This window comes from Pomacea canaliculata, linkage group LG6, assembly GCF_003073045.1.
Source record: "Pomacea canaliculata isolate SZHN2017 linkage group LG6, ASM307304v1, whole genome shotgun sequence".
NCBI classification, from domain to species: domain Eukaryota; kingdom Metazoa; phylum Mollusca; class Gastropoda; order Architaenioglossa; family Ampullariidae; genus Pomacea; species Pomacea canaliculata.
Window position 1 is genome coordinate 24,952,142 of NC_037595.1, and position 20,215 is coordinate 24,972,356.

Genomic DNA, 20,215 nt, shown 5'->3' on the forward strand with positions numbered 1-20,215 from the left:
CTTTATGTGGGGGGAAGAGTTATGTGCATTGCGCCTTGTTCATCTGAAGTTCTTTTAGACACCCGAGCACAGAAGAGTAGGGTTTACTGCTTTCTGACGCGTGAAGTAAAACTGTCAGTTTGTTCAAGTCACAAGTACAGTGTGGACCACATAAACCCGGTATGCCTCAGCGTAATCGGAAGTGGAATGTAATGGACAGCATGTGCCGGGATTTTTTTTTAATCACCCACCCTGTAAATATGAACTTAACTCGAACTTCCCTTAACCCGTAAATATTTATCACAATAAATACAAAATGCTTAATAAAAAGTTTTTACCTCACGTGTACTGCCTGTTCAGCTAAATCAAGGGGTGAATGCAATATTAGCATGAAGTGAAAACGGGTTTTTATCCAGTGAGATTTTTTTTTTAAGCCGCTGCACACACAATGCATTGTGAGAAAAACACTCGAAAATTCAGATGTTACACATCCGAGATCTTACAATTGCTCAGCGTGTCCTGCCCACATCATCTGACTGACCTCGAGTAAATCTCGCGCGATTGGCCGAGATCCTAACGGTCTTCAGGCCAACAACCAATCGTAAGTTAACCCATATCTCGGACTGGCTGAGAACTACTACAGCATCTTAGCACAGTTTATGTAAGTTCCATGTATGCTGTTGTTTATGATAGTCAAGGGTCATGGCCAAATATGTTATTAGAACAAACAGGTCATCACGCACAGACAGTTAATGCAGATTTCCCGCAGTCTGAGCGAAGCTTGCTGCTGTTTCCCTCTCCCCAACACAGAAAAAACACCAGTCTAATTTCCACAAAGCTTTCGCTCGGAGTGTCACGCATACATAGTCCGGAAAGCACGTGAAAAAAACCTCTGGCTTTCAGAGTTCCAGAACAGTACCTTGCTCAAGGCTTCAACCTGGCAGGCAAATTCTGCCAGGCTCACTGCTTCCCAGGAAAGAGACACTTAGCTGTCAAAGTCCCAAAAAGTGTTTGTTTGCTTCTTTAAGCTGATTGAGTAATTGGCTCGGAGCCATGGAATCGTGGGTGGACCAGGAAAGGAACAATGTCAACAAAATAATAAATATGATTAGTTGTGATATGAAATATGATTACATTTATAAATCTCGTAAACCTGGTCTTACGATCGACTTTTTTCCCTCATCCCCTCTGGCTGCCTTTTTGAAGATCTGAATATGAGGCAACCACAGGCTAGTAATCAACAAGATTTAATCAACAACCGTTTCCTTCCTTTTTTTTGACTTGATCAACGGGCATCTGAACAAAGAAAATGAACTGCTTTTCAAACACATCTTTGCGCTTTCCTATCCTCTTACGTTTCAACAGAGAAGCAGCCAGAGAGACTGATAACCGCCTAGGATCTGCCCGCGGAAGCTCTATCGCCTCGTCACGTGACTGCTTCTCTTCCTGTTGAAGACTGCTCGAGCATCGTTTGTCTTCGGCGAACGCTGAAACGATGAGTTTCGCTACGATGAGTTTCGCTTAGTGACCAAACACTTTTTCTGCTCCCTGAAGCCAGTATCAACAATGTTTTCTGCATATTTTAAGTCAATAATTATTACCCATGTCAAAATGAGTAAAACGAGCAAAAGAGGTGGGGAGGGGGGGGGGGAAAGAGCAGTTCAAAAATTACCGGATATGTACTGGTTGCTCCACTGAGGCAAACGCGTCCCACGCAGTCCCTTATCGCATCTTTAAAAACGGGTTGTATCTTTAGAAGGGGCCACGGCAGCCAATGTCATGTCTCAGGAGAGAGATTAACGTTTTGCGTGCTCCATCAAGAACACTCGCGCCAGACTTTAAACATCGCATAACTTTAATGACATCACCCGGATGAAGCTGATCAAACGCGGTGCAATGCAACTAACTTTTATTTCGGAGACAAATCTACCCGAAGACATCTTTCACATATCTGCTAACACACTGCCATGTTGCCAGCATCTTACACATACACTTAGACGCCAAAGAACCTCAGCATCCCAGTAAGAAATTCTACCTTTTATTAAAACATATAAATCCATCTACATGATCTAATTAAAGGGTGGGGGTGAGGACATTGCCGAGCCAGCAACTAAGTCTATATCACGGCAAGGCAGCCAGCCCTGTAAACAGGTGCCGCATGTAGAGAAAGAACAACGTGCCGAAGACAAGAGCTGAACCCAGGACAGCCACCCTTCACTGTATTGCCGACAGGCTCTAGTTTTTGCGTCACCGGGCCGTCCTATCTAGTTAAAGAACTAATGGGGTGCAATTTTATTCTAATAACTTTGTTAAGGTCAATGCAAGATACTATATCTCCAAATCTGGGTGAATATTTCCTTTCCATTTTCGAGGTATCTGCCTACAAAAATTAGCCCCCGGAAACAACACAGACACTGTTAACATAAGGTCTAAGCTCTCCCATTGGCTGAAGCGTTGTGTTAATTAGACGTACCTGTATGCAAACAATTTTGACCTCGGCGATGTTTGTAAGAGTAGGTGTTGGAAGGTGGATATTTACCCAAATCTGGAGAAATAGTATATTCTTTAGGGAAAAAATGCACCCCACCGGTCCTTCAAGAAGTCGTCCGTTCTGACTGGCTCATTGGAAAAGAAAACTGTAACCAAATCACTGTCTCTTCGGCCAGTTTTTTTAAATTTTTTATCAACTTTCAATAAACGTTTTGAAAACAATCTAAAAAGACTCAATTATATCTTATTTAACAGCCTCGCCAGTTACTCTCCACAGTCAACATTAATAGCATCCCATCTGCCTTTGTTCCGAAAAGCGTTATATTACGGGTTTGTGGAATATAGTTTTGCGAGGTACAAGCGTCCAACGTGGGAGAAGCAAACATTGTATGTTTAAAGAAGCTATAACGCCTCACTGAACAAAGAGACAACAGAAAAAAGGCAGACATGCACAGACCATCCAAAATTTATATATATACACACACGACCTCTATCGTCTTCCGCTCGATAAGCAAAATCTGAATGTCAAGGAAGGCTCAACTCATCATGGAAGAAAGCGACATTACAGAAACGTTAAACTGGGAACATGCATAAACTCTTTGCCCTGCATACACATCGTCTCGACATCTCATGACCATCTCCAGACTAGTATCAATATTGAGCGTTTTCAGTCTGTCAGTCAATGCAGGTCGATTTGTTTTCCACATATTTTGACAGCCTTAGGCCTTGTCACGTGGATGTAAACTCGTTAAACTACCTTGCACCAATGGGGCCATGTCCTATGGATGTCTTCCCTTCATAAATAGCGGTCTAGCTCACTATTTTCAAACATGAAAGTCTCGTACACCCCCCTTGTGATTGTAAAACAGCAACGTTCTTTGTAACGACGATGTACAAATAAAATTTAAAAGGTTAAGGTCACAGGCCCGTTCCAGTGCTTATTCTGTAAGTTTATTTTCGCTGATAGAAAGCGCTCACAGCAAATACGCTGGAACCAGATATGGAAACATGTTTTAGTTTTCCCCTGTACAGTCTCCTCTCAACCAGATACAATGGGACTTTAGGGCACTTTGAAATTTTGACGTTTCGGCACTTGTAGCGGATAATAACGACTGTAAGATGGGATCCAGCTTGAAAAGGGGAAAAAAACTTGTCACACTGGTGCGAGTTCGAGTCGTTTGCCATATTACATCCAGCCAGAAATACTCCTAACGCGACCTCCTTTACAACAGCGCAGGTAATGCTCCATGAGGAAACCATGCACCACCCTTTATCAGCAGTGACATAGAAATGCATCGATGTTCCTTGTGAGTGACTGTAGTTCACTGTCTTCTCACAACAATAGCGTCTCACTTCGTCAATATTCCTTTTCGTGGAACACGAAAGAATGTTGGGATTCCGACCTGCTGGTGGATCGGGAGAAGGATATTCGTTGTTGTCCCTTTCTACTTTCTATTTGACCCTTTAAACTTTCGCGCTTGTTCCAAAGAGAACAATTTCAAAAAAACTTTATTTGATGACTATATCAGTTTCACGTGTCGAAGCCATTTTTAAAGACGATTACAAGAGACAGAAAAAACTAGCTCTGCTTCTAGGGTATTTTAATGTCCTAGCGAAGGCCATAAAAATTAGAATTTATGGAGAATTAGATCCGTTTCTGTCCAGGTACTTAATTACGGAACACAAAATCTCTTTCGCCCTTGCACCTTGCTTAATGCCAAAAGGGCACAGAATAATGTGTGTGCATGCAAAGCGGACGAAAGCGCTGATACAGCCTAAGTGCTTACAAAACGGTAGAATAAGTAAATTAAACTAACTCTGACTACGATTCACAAGGCCTGTACTCTCTGAATATAACCTGGATTTCCTATGACCCTCTCTTCCACGCATTCTCGCTGCACTTTATGCACAGCATCTACCTGGCTTTGCTGCTGCTGTAACTCGCCAGGTGAATTCTACGCATTTCCTGTCCTCCTCTAACGAACGTTCCCTGCATTTGTCTCTAACGGGTACAGGTTCAGTTCTGCCGGAAGACACAAAACGGTTACCTTTGAACCCCTCCATCTGTCATAACTCTCTTCTTAGATCTGCGTGGGATTCAATTTAAAGTATTATTTCCACACCAAGCCTGCCCTCAGACCACACTGTTAAAATCGGTCATAAAACAGTAACAACGCTGTTATATATTTTTTAAAGAACGAGTAGAGTGAGACTAAGGGGCTGAAAGAAGTGAAAATCGTGAACTGTGAGTGGCGTGAAGAGACTGAGTAGGGCGAAGAGTGTGAATTGGGTAAAGATGGTAAAAGGGATTGGGTGAAGAAGATGAGTGGGGTTAAAGAATGTGAAGGAGGGAGTGAAGTGAAAGGGTGAGGAGAAGCAGTGGGGTAAAAAAAAAAAAAGGAGGGGGGAGGGCAATGAGGGTGAAAGGGGAATGAAATTTAGTCCAACCAGGTGCAATTACTTTACCAACATTTTTTTTTTAAACAATGCAAAGTTGAGACATCAAGGCAGAAAGACATTTGCACATGCAAAGCTTCTAATAAATTTGACAAAAGCTTTATTGCGTTACAAGCAAAAGGCAAGCTGGCTGAAATGAACAAAAGGAAAGAAATTGTTTCTTGCTCTAAATTCAGTTACCTTTGACGAAGAAAGACTGCAAGAGTGCCTTAAGTGTGTCGTAGAAACTAAGACATTAAACGCTGATATCGCTATTTGGGTAAATGAAAAATATATTTATATATCTACCTGATGGGAGCTGCAATCGTCGTCACAAAATAAATCACTTCCTTGACCGGAATAAATCTGAAACAGCAAGAAAACACATCAGTGTCAACATTAACATGACTGTCTTCGTGTCTTACAGTCAAAACTTGTTCGACTTAGGTAAAACTAGATAGGATACCTGGCCCGCCCGGATGACAGCGGAATTTCGTGTGGAAAAGATCAAAGGAAGGGGAGGATAAAAGCTTAGGCCATGCGACTCTCTCGCTCACTCCCCTTCTCTGTTTCCTCTCAGAAAATTATGCTAAGTGCATTAACGGGCAAGACATAATTCCCGACCGAGGCATAATCGTCAGGAATCTTCCTGCCAAACTTTCTGGAGATCGTTTGATCAGGTTTTAATTGTCGCCAACCAGCCTACCCGCAACACTCACAGACACACATTGCAACACTCCACTTTAGTTTACAAGATACATTTTCTTATGACTATTTCGTCATAACCTTTAACACGACCGTAAGCACCGTAACCGTCAATACGAAAACAAAGCCGAAAACGATAGTCGTAGAAATCCACTTCTCCTCCCTCACCCCCGTCAACCCTCAACCTTTCAGCTACCTCCACCCCTTTTGGCCCCGAGTCTAGGCTTGTCATGCTGACATCGCGAAAGTTGTTCACTGTTTGACAGACCCGACATATACTGCAATCGAATGAACATGTGTATTGTAAAGCACAGATTGTGGATGTGTCACGGGAAGGGTAGAGGCTGGGGTGGTGAAAGTAAGGGGTTCGAGAGAAACCAACGAAAACGTCCCTCATCCCTCTCTCTCTCCCCTCACCCCACCCCAACCCCCACCCTGCACTGGATGACTCGTGCCTTGCGGGCCCGTCTTGACGGCCCAGGGGATTGCAAGGGTCCGCGACCTGTGGCGCCGTGCGGATCAATACCAGAGGGCGCCGCCGCTCGAAAACAGTTCACGGTTGTCGACGGCGCGCTCAAGCACGTCCGGTCAACACTAGTTCGTTCAGGGAAGCAGTGCCTTTCCCGCTCTCCCTTCTACCTTGCCCTTTACCTTCACCTTTGACAGTTAAGACTTCGCCATGATGTGACGGAGTTCGTCACAACGATGATTGTATCCTCAGTCCGAAAAAGCCAAAGAAACTTTTTGGGTGATAAAGGGGACGCCTGTGACAAAGCCTTTTGCTTTTACGGCTGGTGTCGATTTAACAACCTTATTTCTTCTCACGAAGAATGAGTCTTTTACACGTAAGAAAAGCCGGCTTCGATTTCGTACAGCGATGAGCGCAAAGCATTTGCAAAGTCCTAGTTTGAACACCCGAGGAGTTTTTATTATTATTATTTTATTACTAGATGATCGTGAGCATCTCTAACAAAGCGCTAACATGTCTTTTCTGAGACTTTACCACAAAAAACAATTTTCAGATGTGTCACAAGTTCTTTATATCACCTGTTATCAATACCAAAGTTGTGCAAGCAGCTACCACGTACCGTTTTGTTCCTATGGCGACATACTGTTGAGCCTAAGAGAACGGAAGTTTCATTATCTTCAAAGGCCAATCACGGTGCGCTAAACTGATATATATATATACCTTAACAAAGTTATGTGAAGGAGAAGCCAGACACCGGTCTGTTAATGTTTGTTCATCGATTTCGTGCATCTGTTCTGGTCGTAGTTTCGGCATTAACGGTTGAATTTCAAATGCATTGAGTGCTCTTTAATAATGCCCCTGCCTTTTCTACAAGAAATAACTTTATTGAGAAACTCTAGACAAAGTTCATTTAAAGGAGATGCTGGTGGCCTGGTGGTGTGTTCGACGCCTGTGGTAATAAAAATACCCCAGCATACAACACATGTGATGACAAGGTGAACGACATAAACTACTCATAGGACGCGAAAGGCTTATGGGGTACGGACTACCCAAAGAACCTAAACTTCCTATAGGATGTAAATTGCCCATAAGACATGAACTGACTACATGATCATTAGGTTATGCGATTCGGGATTTGAAATCAATTGGTTGAAGTCATCAGTTTTCAGCGTGTTACCCTCTAAGAACTCGGTTAAGATCAAGCTCGGAGAATAGTCGTTGTCTTGGAAACGAAATTTAAAGGAGGTGTAGATCCAAGTAATGAGAAAACTGCTCTTATGCGAAAGGTATCAAGAACCATGTTGGAAGCGAGCTCCTCCATCCTGAAGTCCGTCTACACTAGACATGTAACACCCGTCCTTGATTAAGGCTCAAGCGCCTGGACCACTGCAACCAAAACCACCAAAGCCATGGTTGACAAGGTACATAACCTGGGTTTTAACTCTTCTTGGTGCCCGAACGGCTATGCCCATTGCAGATTAAAAAAAAGTTTGCCTCTTTCTAGCCCCTGGAGATCTGACGACAAGAAAACTCTTTATCCAGGAACAGAAATTTAATTCTCTGGAATGCCATCTAGTTGACAGCAACCTGCAGGAGCTTTCAAAACAAATCAAACGTCAAAATCGGAATCATCAGGTGAATGATGTTCCCCTCGGAGCGCTTGGTTTGGGGCGGGGCAAAACTTCATACAGCAGCACGTGGACCCACACCGTCACCAAGAGCTCCGCAATGGTGCAACGAGGAATGGTGGTTGTAAAGCCCTATACACCGGCTCAAGAATCTCTCCCCAGTGAACCTGTCTATTATGGCATGCCAGCGGACTGTGAACAGGTGCCACAGGCAGAAACAAAGAACTGTACAAGATCTGAACCGAAGCATGCAAAGTACGACCCGCGGACGCCTTTGGGCCAAAATGTGAATTTTTTTTTAAACCTAGGTTCATTTGATTGAAATTTATCAAATACGACTTGTTAGAAATCAGCAGCACCTAACAGTCAAACAGAGACAAAGTACACCAATAACAACGCGACTGACGCGTCTGACGTAGTCGTGAGAGCGTTGGCGGCATGCAAAGGCCGCGCACCAATTAGTCTATTCGTTTTGTTTCGACATAGTCCGACCACCATTTACCGGTGTTGTGACACGAATATGTCATCAGCAGAGATCATAAGCGTTGTAACATGTTTCAGTCACCCCTCCCCTCATACAGTCCGGTCTTTATTGCACTATACATCAAGAAGCACTGTGCAAAAATGTATGAGACGACGTGAACACTGTTGTGAGCACTGTGACGAAAATCGTAAACTTTATTTGAACAAGAGGGCTCAATTACCAGCAATTCATCTCGTTATTGAGGGAAGTAGAAGCCGACCACAAAGATGTCCCCTACCACACTAATGTCCGGTGGCTCGATCAGTTTTGGAAAAGTTGTTCAGCGAGTTTGGGAGTTCCGAGCAGAAATAGCTATCGTTTTAGAAATGTAAGAAAGACAAACACTTTCCCCGAAATTTGTGATGTCCAGCAGAGTACAGATCTTGCCTTTGTTGTTGATGATATGGACCATTTAAATAAACTTAATCATGAGATGATCGATTTACAGAGTACATAGTGTTGAAGGATTCTTTTAATCCCCAAAACGTCCAGTTCTTCAAATCGCTAGGTAATTACACGTTTCCGAACTTAAAAGAATTTGCCAAATGAATGTTGGTGATGTCTGCATCGACGATGCGTGCGAACAGACTTTTCGAACACGAAGCAGACCAAGTCCGACCTGTGTTGACGGATGACAGACGAGCATTTGGCCGCAGTTCTGTCACATCGAAAACGCGGCCAGATTTTGAGAGGCTCGTGAGCAAATTCAAACAGCTTCATTTTTCACACTAAATTCGTTGTGTAACACCACAATGTACACATGTTTTCAACCCATTTTAGCTAGGTTTGTTGCATAGTCAAGAGGCATGTGGCATCGGTTTTTTTTTTTTTTTTTTGGTATGTTACCGGCCCGCCGCATAGTTTAGAATTTTGAGACCGGCCCGCGAAAAAAAAAAAAAAAGCTTTGCCCACCCCTGATGTATCTCCTCAGAGCTTAACCACTGCACTTCCAATCTTCCAACTCATGTGGAAGCGAGAACAAGTCCTATTCAATCAAGGATAATATGCTCCTTCGTGTCAGTATTATTTGACCTGTGAGTAAACTACACAACGTGTAAGCCGCATGCATTATTAATTTTTTTTTTTTATAAATGAGTCGTACAGCAGGTGTTCCCTGCTAACCCCAATGTTAGGCGGCGGAAGGGGGGGTGTGGTGGGGAAAGGAGTAAATAATCTATGTCTAGCAACCCGACCACAATTTTTCGCCTGCCCTGAAGATTTTTTTTTTTTTTTTTTGATGTATGCGCCCAGGATCTTTATTATTTGCTGATGTCACACCAGGTTTTCACTGGCAGCATTTTACGAAGAGGCGGTCGCACTTTGTTCTTGTCCATATCTATGAGCCATTCTGCTATATGTGATCGTAAACTAACCACTCCCCCCTCCCTTCTGTTGTAATTGGTAAGTAATGAGATACACATGTATAGTTGGGATGCCGAGAAAAAGGGGGATAATTTGTGTAGGAATATGACACCGAAAACACTGAAATCGAAAAAATAAAATAAATAAAAAAACATTTCTACAGCGCATTCCCCTGTTGGTAGCAAGCTCAATAAGCTTTGACATAAGCAATCGACTAATAATATCTATGTAGATTAGCAGATTTTATAGCCGTTGCCCTAGAGGCAGGCTAAATGTGCTGTACAAAAATTAAACAAAACTCCCAACTTCACAAACATAAATATCTTGCATCTGTCACAGTCAAAGAAGGATGGGTGGAGAGTGAAGAAAGATTTATCTGAATACTTCGGTGGAAGTTTTAGGGCAACACAGTTGAGACCACAGCACAATCCTGGCAATGAAGAAGCGAACATGGCAGTTGTCTAGATACATAAATGGAGCAAGATGCAGGAGGACAAAGAACACACTTATCATGAGACGACATCACTGAATGATCCAAGATCATTCAACAGGCATTGGGAAAGTACACGATCCGTTGTTCAGAAAATGAAAAAAAAATTAGATGATCCATAGAGCCTAAAAGTTAAACGTTTCAGTGAAGGAGGCACAAATAATCCTGTAAAGTCAATAACTTCTAGAAAGATGGCAAAAAGGACAGGATGCAGACCATTAGTGGGCAAAGATGTCTATACCAAGAAACGACGTGGCACAGACACTTAAGAACATTCTAGAACAAAGGCAAATGGCACCAAAAAAATCGCATATCAGTTGGAGGAAGTCAGATGCTAAAGTTCCACGAAGATCCATGGATGACAACACGACAGAAAGCAGCTTCTACCCCATCCATATCTACTATTGAAATCGGATTAAGTTCAATATATACACAATAAGCATAAGTATACAAATTGTCTTAAAGGTCTCAGGCTAACATCCCAAACTATCCATCCTTTTCTTCCAGCTGGAAGAAGCGCAGTAGTCGCACTTTCCCCTCGGTTTCTTTTTTCCCTTTTTTTTACATTCGCAAGATCAGGTCCGCGCAGAAGCATTGTGATAGCTCTAAGAAGACGCAAGAAACTGGAAACTACCAGTCCATTTGTCTTTAGCTTCCGATTCACCGAAACTGCCAGCAGGACTTGGTTTCCTGTACAATTGTTAAGCCGAAAGTCGGTTAAAAGAACTTACTAAAAATAGAAGCTCATTCAGTTGTTAATCAAAAGTGAAACGTAATCTTAAAAAGGAAGAAAGAAAACCAGGTCGAACTCTAGTGGTGATGGTGGTGGTAGACTGTTGAACCAGGGGGGAATTAACTCTAGTTACCAAAATCTAATTTAATTTTTTAATAATATTTGTACATCAAACTTTTGTAATGCGATAAAACCAATTTAAAATACAAACACACGCAGATTTCAAACCATTATAGTGAAAGAAGCAGGCAGGATCTTTTTGGAGTCGTCCACACTAGGTGCGCAGATCATGTACTGAATGCAAAACATGGCATGACTGAACGCGGCACAAAAAAGTCGTGCTTGGACATTCATTTATCGAAGTAACTTGTATTTGGTCCATGGATCCTGTATTTTGTCTTTTAAAGCTTCCCAAACTTGGCTGTCCAGATACTTCCTGAAATAGGCAATGAGTTTTGACAAAGGGGACACAGAACATTATTTTTGCATACAGATGAATCAGTCAAGCTTTGCACGATGGTCAACGGGTCAGTCTTTAATTAGGTATGCAAGAAGAACAAAGCGTAAACATTCAAAACTTAGACTACATGGACATTAAAGAACACCTGTATGGGTGACAGCTGTTTGGTTGTTTTCTTGTCACTTTTCACTTTTTCAAAACGCCAGCAAATTAAACAACACTACAAATGCCTAGACAATAGCATGGAGGATGTTTTATTCATTTGGACAGCCTGCGGTGTGGATGATGCCCAAAGAATCGCACCTGAAATGATTCAGCGCAGCAAGAAAAATGTCAGTTACGGGGGTGCTTTTATGTGTTCCACATTTTGACAACAGACTTCGTCATGAAATATAAATAAATATCTTTTACACCGAGTTCATGTGGGATCTTAATGATATGAATAATGTAAAAAACAAAAACTGCGGTGCGCGCGGATACACGTACGCACAAGTTGCACATCTATTTCTCCCCGCCCCCAGCCCCTTCAACCACCTTTGCATGCATTACAGACAATGGTTGCCACTATTACTAGTTTTGATGACAAGAGTTCATCTCGATTTGAAAAAAAAAGGTGGGGGTATCATTCGCAGCTGCGTCAAAATGTCAAGTGCGAAAGAACGGCAAATTTATGTTTAGGGCTGAACCCTTGCTGGCAGCTAGCACAAACGCACAGCATGCTCGCGTTTTTGCACGTGAATACCCAGAAACACGTGCAGGTTGACCGAATGACATGAGTCTTGTCCTAGAGGCATCTTCAGCCATTACGTGCACGCCTTGCTGCAATCTTTCTATTTATAGTTCGAGAAAAAATGTAGCTGACGTCCAAATTCTCCTTCAAAAATATAAAAATCAATGAAAGCATATTCGTATAAGCACTGTGATTTACTTAAGCTCTTTTCGTCAGCATGTACCCCACCTAACATCACCTGTCATCTCATTTGCGATTTGTTGGAAAGTGTTTGTGTGTGAGAGAGCGATAGAGAAAGCGTGTGTGTGAGAGAGATATCAAGACGATTCCACCTCTCACACAGCAGGAAAAGCGGACTACCAATTATTTTTTGAAAGGTATAAATATGAAAGGTAAATATGAATGGCGAAATTGATACACGATATCAAGGGTGACTACTCAGCGTTAAATCAAATTATTATGTACCAACAGTGGTTCGAATGCAAATCTTATCGCTTACTGAGCTGACATAAGCTAAATAGACTGTTTAGAATCCGTGTGCCGAAGTGCAACTGTATTATTTTGTTAGTTTTTTTTTTTTTTGTTTTTTTTAAGCGTTGTGGCAACATGCAGTGGTATCTCGAGATACGGGCAATCGAGTCTCGAGATGCGTCCCAATGAATTACGAGCATTCCGATTACGAGGTGATGGTACTCCGTGTGATCCTTCTCGGCACCAGCTTTAATTTCGCGCCACATGAGCAGCTCTTCGCCCCGCAGCGCCACCTTGCGGTCTTTTTTTTACGGAAGTCTTCTTGAGAATTCACGTGCATTATACCCCTTAAAAAGAACGAAAAGGTTAAAAGTCCCCGTGCGAAGAGTCGAACCATTTCTGATGTTAGCAGGTGGACTGGCGGCTGACTAAATGCAGACGATGTGCCTCTTTTCTTGACACAATTGTTTGCTTCGACGATTGAAAATCAAACCAAATTTCTGTCTGCCTTATCAAGGGAATTAGAAAACAAATCCACGTTTAGTTAAGCTACAAAAAACTTGACTTCTGAAGCATTTATATCGTTCAAGTGTCTAGTGAGATATTGTATTCTGGCATAAACTTCATTAACTCGTAAAATCTGTCCGTCGGGGTTGGGAGAAAAGGTGTAGGGACTTTTGGAGTCACTAACCCTGGCAAAAAAGAAGCAAGGAACCCGACTGTACAGGTTTCTACAAGAAAGAAAGTGCAGCATTAAAAGCTATGTTCACCAGTCGCTGCACGAGAAGAGCGTCAACAGCCATCAACTCGGGTGTCCAGAATCCGCCAAATGTCAGCCGCTGCCAGCATTACCACACGACCTTTGACCTGTCACATCCTGTCCCTGTGCACCACGTACCGGGATGCTGGGCTGCAAAAAGACGTGATGTTAGCGGGTAGGGGTTTGGGTTGGATGCTGGGGGTGGAAACGGAGCTTGAGGCTGAGATGTAGGGACCACTGACATGGCTGTGTGTGGCTGATTTATCTTATCACTCTTTTTCCTCTTCCCCCTCCCAACTCCGCCAACTCCCTCACGGTCTGTGACATGAGAACGACCGGGGTGGGTGAGGGGGTGGACGAGAGATGAAGGATGATGGCTGCTGCTGCTGCTATTGCAGGTCGTGAATCCCTGCGCGCAGAGGGGACGCACATTTCGTACAGCGTCGTTGAGTTGTCTGCCCTATAACTTGGACATTTTTTTTTTTTTTGCGGGGGGGGGGGGGGGGGAAAGATTAGGGGAAGACAGCACCGAAATGTCAATTTCACCCCACCCCCTTTTTGTCTAAATTGGCACACCACTAAGTATTTCTTTTCGCGCTTCATTGACTTGAGCTGTAAATAGAGTTTAAAGTATTGTGTGCAGAAACAGGAAGCCATTTTCACTTATGATTCCAAGAGGCTAGTTATCTCAGTTCCTGCGTGTTCTTGGTGATGTCCAGTCGTCGACGGGATTAGAAGGGTAGTGGAGTTGATCTTGTGGTGGCTGGAGAGGGCTGCTGACTCGATGACAAACATACCTTTCGTGCAAACCATTGTGGTGTAGCAGCTGCTCGGAAGGTGGGTAGGTTGGGGTGGGTGAAAAAGACAGCTCCTGAAGTTAGTTCCCCTAGTTGACCTCCAAAACCTGGAGACCTTGCAGAAAAGAGAAAAAGAAGCACGTCTTGGCGGCGCACGTCAAGTTAGGCAACTCTGGTCGGCGACGGCACCGGTATCACCACCAGGCGGCGATGCGGTTCCCACGCTTCGCGCGCATAGCGAAGGCGCGCGTGGCGGTAAACAGTTTTATATTTTATGACAGACCATGCGTGGCACGTATACTCCCCACTGACCCTGATAGGGTCTTGGAGCAGCCATGCCTCTTTCTCCTCAGGACAAAGCACCCCGAGAAATACCCCCTCATTTCGGTCCCCCTTCGAGTCCTTCGTTTACACAATCTTGTAATTATCCAGCAAACAATAGGTGTTAGAGGACAGATCATTATTCCACGGGAGCAATGATGATCGCACGGGCCGATTTCCGTGTTTTGTCTCTACTAGAGGGTGTGGGAGGATGCGCTGATAGCAAATGTATCAATGTTGACGTATGTGGCAGGTAGCTTGGGGGTTGGTGGGGGAGGAGGCATATGTGTTTCTGGCATTAGCGGGTTTATGTGTCCGCAGCTTCAGTTGTGTCACTCTTTAGCGGATGGTTGGTGTCAGCCAGCCAACCACTACTAGGCTTTTGGGAGCAGGAGGAAATAGTATCTGGGGTCAGGAGTCATTCCCTGTCAGGCAAGTGTCCGCGTCCCTGGGCTTCCCCTGACAGCAAGTGTCATGGCTGCCACATTCCACCGTCTTCCTGGGGTACCGCCACCAGCAGATGGAAAGAGAAGGCCAGGCGCCATAACAAACATTTCAATCTCTTGAGCGTGCGACGGTCTGTTCCAGAGAATGAATGTGTTGGTGTACAAAAGTCGGTCAGATAACGAGAAAACGTGATGTTCATCCTCTTCATCCTTCAACTGGGGACATCAAATTCCATTTCGCCTACAAGGCTGTGCGGAATTCCTTGATACACGATGTGATAAGAACAAGAAGAGAGAAATTTTTCAGTCAGAAGAAATGCTTCCTGCCCACACAGCAACGCCCATGTCCTCAAATCAATTCAGTAGAAAGCAGTTTCCTATAGCGTTAACAATGATTGTATCCGACATGCCGACAGTCCAGACTACTGCATCACCGTGATTCTCGACCTGTGCACATAAGCATTTCTCCCACTCCCAAAAGTCCCCTTTACACTTTACACTTTTCAACTGGGAAATATCAAAAGGTCGCTTTGATATCTCCTGTTTCAACAGCCACAAACCACCAGATGTGGCGGCATTCGCGTCATCTGCTACAGTGAAGCCCAAGGAAAACCAACTTAACACCATCCCACGCTGCGGAATTTTTCAGCCCCACCATGTGGTACATAGGGGCGGCCTGGGTGTAACCCGGACAACTGCGCCCGGGAAAGACAAAGAGAGATGCCATCAACCCTGGGGAGACAAGATGCCAGCGACAACCCACGGTGTGCCCGCCCCTAGCTTCCACAGGGGAATATATTATAATTTTTGTTATAGTCTTTCTCTCTAGGCTAGCGGAAAACAAGCTCGTGCATTTTGAATTCGGGAGCTATATGCACGTCTCGTGTCTGGAAAGTTAACTCAATGCTAACTTCACAATCGGCAGTAATGCTGTATTTGAACGTGCATTTACACAGCAGTCCCTAAATAATCTCTTTGAAAATTCAGAGTAAAAAAGCAAAATGATTTGATGACAACGATGATGATAATCAGGTGGCGGGGAGGGAAAGCAGTAGTTGTGATCGAGTTAAAGGGGGCGTTGATTGATGATATAATGCCCTTGTCTTCATCCAGCGCCTCGGTCACCTCTACCTGAACCCTTCCACTTCTGTAACATCGTCATTCCCTTATGACTCGCCTACGATTTGTACATGTCAGAGCTACCTGCTGAACCCTAGGCATAAAGTAATACTACACTGAAAGCTGGCTTCAAAAACACGGAAGAAGTGAGGAGGTGGGAGCCTGTGTGGTGTCCCAGACACAGCTTGCAGGCAAGGCACCTCCACGATCAAGCTTCACAAAAGGGATGGGTTTAAAAAAAAAACCACTTTGCTGTTTCAACATGCGCCATATGTTGCATTATTTGCATGTTACTTTTTTCAGTGGCCTGACTTGAAAACAACACGTCCTGTAGTTAAGTGCTGGTTAGTTAGGCCTGCGTGATAAATCTATATCTGACTTCGCAAAGCGCACATTATTTTTTTGAGTAGAGGTCTTTTTCCCCCCTTTAGTGGTCATTACAGGATCTCTGCATCTCTCTGTAAGTCTTTTGTCAGGTCTGACATCTGTCACCAACACACACATATCGAAGGAGCGTAAAAATATGTAATTCTCGAGAATTAAACACTCTGCCTTTGATAATTCAGAACTACAACGATGCCACCGAAATGGTATACCAATTTTTGCACGCTTTTCTGACTTGGAAAATACACATGTGGCTTCTGTCAGGCCGAGTGTACGGTTCCCACAGCCATCTGCTCCTAGGCCAGGCAAGGATAGTCAAGACACGGCAGCGGCAAACGCTACACGGTCTGTACATTTGTGGGTGAGGTAGGGGGAGGTGAGGGGAGCAGCCCAGGCTGGGATCATGTTGTCACCGAGGGGCGCTGAAGTCTCTCCCGAGTCCTTCCCGCTTCTTCTTTGCGTATAACCCCATACATGTTCACATGCTGCAGGACCCTCGGCCAAAACACTCGGCCAAAACACTCGAAACAAGAAGACAAAACATCTTATATTGGTAGAGAAGACGAATAGTGCTTCGTCCTCGATAGATGTCGCATAACAATGAGAAGGAAAGAAAAAGAGAACACATTTTGTTTTTGTTTTTTTTTTTCTCGCTCCCTCCTGGTCGTAGACATCCCCCAGGAGGTAAAGGTTTCCCTAGAACTCCATTCATGCTGTCAGCGACCAGTACCCGCCCCGCCCGTATTCTCACTAGGGAGAGGGGTAACTGAATTCCACCCTGTCACACCTCAAACTTACCCCCCACCCCATCCGCCTTGTTACTTTGCCTTCCCACATCAAACAAACCGCATAAGCCATGCTAATGGACTTTGCTATCGCTCTCGACCGTGACTGCACCATTTTTTTTTAAAGGGTGGAAAAGCCCATCACCATCATCTACAAACAGCGAGAAGCAAGAGGAACTAACTCGCACTAGTAGTTACGATGCTCCTGCCTAATTACTGTCAGGCGCAGCAGCAACCCCTTCCACAAGTCGTCGCCTCGAACATCAGGTCAAGCGCAACGTGGCGCCTGGATACTGGGAGTACACAGCTCCCTCCAGCTGTAGGACTCGTCTGGTCGATCTTGTCATAAATCTGACGCTTAATTGCCCGGTCTTCGGTGCACTTCTTGTTTACATCGCAGCTGTTTGGCGATAAGGACTCGAGTACTGTTTTGTTTTCGTTTTGGGGTAAGGGGGGTGGGGGGTTGTGATGCGAATGCGATGTCACATCTAAACTTCGAAGACCAAACATTTTCACAACAAACAAATGCCAAAAACAATATATTTCTATGCACATTTTAAAGTAAAACTGTGATATGATCGAATCAATGATTTAATTAAAAATGGAGCTGCTCACGGCATCCCGCTTTACAACACTGAGCTACAGTTCAACTATACAGCTGCAAGGCAAGAACAAACAGGTCACAAGCAGGGCTCGGGCTTACACACTTCCCCTGCATTTCAACTGTAGATGTAATCACGTTTGTTCACTGTGCATATCTGTGAGGAGCTCGCTACTGATGCCACTTGATAAACCGGTTTTATGGTTTGGGCTAATTGTCTGTAGGCTCTTATCAGTTAACAGGTGGAAAAAAAGAAGAGACGAGAAAAGAACGAAAATAATTTAAGAGTAAACATGAGTTAGCAGCATAAGTTCTTTCCCTTCAAGTTTTCGCCACGTGACCTTTTTCAGCACGCAAGAACCTGTGCATGTAGTTGTGTGGGGATGGGGAGGGGTGGGGTGGTGGTTAATTCCACAAGGTACTATAGGTTGTAGGGATAGTGAACTGCTAGTAGATTCACCGTGCTAGAGCGTAATTCCTCTCTCTCTGTCGGCTATTATATCCCATTATAAATCAGGTACAATGTCCTGGATAGGTAGGGATAAATTTTCTGGGTACAGTTTCCGGCGAGCTTCAGACCAGCGACTTTCGAACCGCCCAACTTCTGCTCCTAAGCACACACACACTACCAAGATACTACAATATTTAGTGCAAGTGGTTACGTCCCCTTAAGATACTAGACATGAAGGTACCTCCTGGCCAATATTGCTATCAGTGTTTCTCAAGGCATAATTTTTTATTTTAGTAGAAAACATACATCGTTCTAGTTTACCGCAATTTTACAGCTTGTTTTGAGTGTAGCTTCTATCAGGAAATATGTATGTGCGTGTGTGATGAGGGAAGGTTGAGGAGTCTCGTAAATACATCTCCCACCCACTCTTCGAGGAGTCAAAGGACCGATTCAACGACACGTTGCCTCCTACAGCGTAACACCAAAGCACGCGCCTTGTCCTCGAGTCAGAATCTGCTAGCTTCCAGCCTTACAGGCTGACTCACGAAACGACCTGCGGGCGTACCCATCACGATCGCGTCGGCCTTCCTCTCTTGAATACCCCTCTTCATCAAAACCTTGGTCTCCGCTTTTCTCTGGTTTTTCCTGGCAGCTCTGCGCGCGCATGTCGGGTCGTCGCATGAAAAAGCAGCACACAGACACACAATACCGCCGTGACATGAGAAAGAGAGCTCTCGTCTATTGCCAGTAGTGAAACTTTTTTTGTCTGTTTTTGCTTTTTTTCCTATTGTAATGCACTTTCCATTCTGCACAACTACTGTTAGATGATATTTTTAAGCAACCCAAACGATTGAAGAACTTAAAAGGTTGACTACTTTGCAAATACAACAATACATAATACTCTACACAACATAAAAAAAAACTTGGACCACGTTACGGCATACAGTCTTATACTAGCAAAATACTTCTACGTGTGACTGCTAAAATATACAAGAGGTATACAGTGCAGTATGAACAGTTTGGTTTCTTGAACATCATACCCTCATCTCTCTAATAACGGAACATTAACTTTTGAATTTTGAAACGTAATACTGTGTATGCTTCAGCTTCTCGCTTACATTTGCGACAATGATTCTTGGTGCACGCATACAAACACACTTTCTACTACATGTCAAATACATAAAATCATTGGATTCGATCAATCATCAGAAATAACAATTTATGCCCTGCCTCTAAGCGCTAGTAAAGCGCGTTCGCTAAAACTCGAACGGGTCGATATGAACTAATAATTTTACAGTACTGCCAGGTATGCTGATAGCTAAATGTTTTCTTAAACACGTCATAACAAGCAGATTTACTGTGGACATTATCTTCTATCCACAGACCAAATATACAATTCCATATCAGAAGCTTAAAAAGACTGCTTGCAGTTAAGGTCCCGTGTCCATCCGTCGTCTGACAAGTTAATGCCAACGGCAACAGTTAAAATGTATTTACATTGCACTTTTTTCAAAAAAATTATATTGCTTTACTCACCAGACTTGTTTCGCATCTTCCTTTACACGTGTTCCGTATGTAGTCCACGTCTGGTATAGCCTGAACTCTGAGAAATAATTGCAACAAAATAACTATTTGCAGAGCGTAAGCCATGGTGTGTATACTATCTAGCTAGCCATGATGCGACTGCTGTGTGTGGGAAAGTTGGGCTGGCGGGGATTCAGTGGCGGCTTTCCTCACGCTGATTGGCTGATCAGGTGCAGGCTCTCGTCTGCTCGCAAACTAATATATTTGTATGGATCTCAGCAGAAAAAAGAGCATTATCAAAGACTTTCAGAGGTAAGATACTGGCAATTAACATATTTAATGTTTTATTGAAGAAAGTCACTTTAATGTGCCTATTTAATTTTATTGATCCGATGTGCGTAAATGATTTTACTATTAACTATAGTTATCGGTCCTTTTATCCTTACTCACGGACAAAGTTTCGTAGAAAAATATATCAGTTTTATGAGTAGTAATATAAATTCTCTTTTTTCCTAATAGTATATGTATGTTAAGTAAATAGTCAACTCTTC

The 20,215-nt window shown here is 43.6% G+C and overlaps 1 protein-coding gene across 5 annotated transcripts in view; it reads right to left on the reverse strand.

The window, feature by feature from the left end:
* Positions 1-19,846, reverse strand: part of LOC112566152 (proto-oncogene tyrosine-protein kinase ROS-like) — a 108,764-nt gene extending 88,918 nt beyond the window's left edge. For 4 of the 5 annotated variants that reach the window (XM_025242131.1, XM_025242133.1, XM_025242134.1 and 1 more), the window contains exons 1-2: positions 19,677-19,845; positions 5,215-5,271 (exon numbers count right to left, since the gene is read on the reverse strand). In XM_025242131.1, coding sequence (XP_025097916.1) covers positions 5,215-5,271; positions 19,677-19,790 — 171 coding nt within the window. In that variant the 5' untranslated portion in view covers positions 19,791-19,845. Of the gene's footprint in view, positions 1-5,214; positions 5,272-19,676 lie in introns of all 5 variants that reach the window. The other variant, XM_025242135.1, reaches the window with a different exon arrangement.
* Positions 19,847-20,215: the final 369 nt, after the last annotated feature.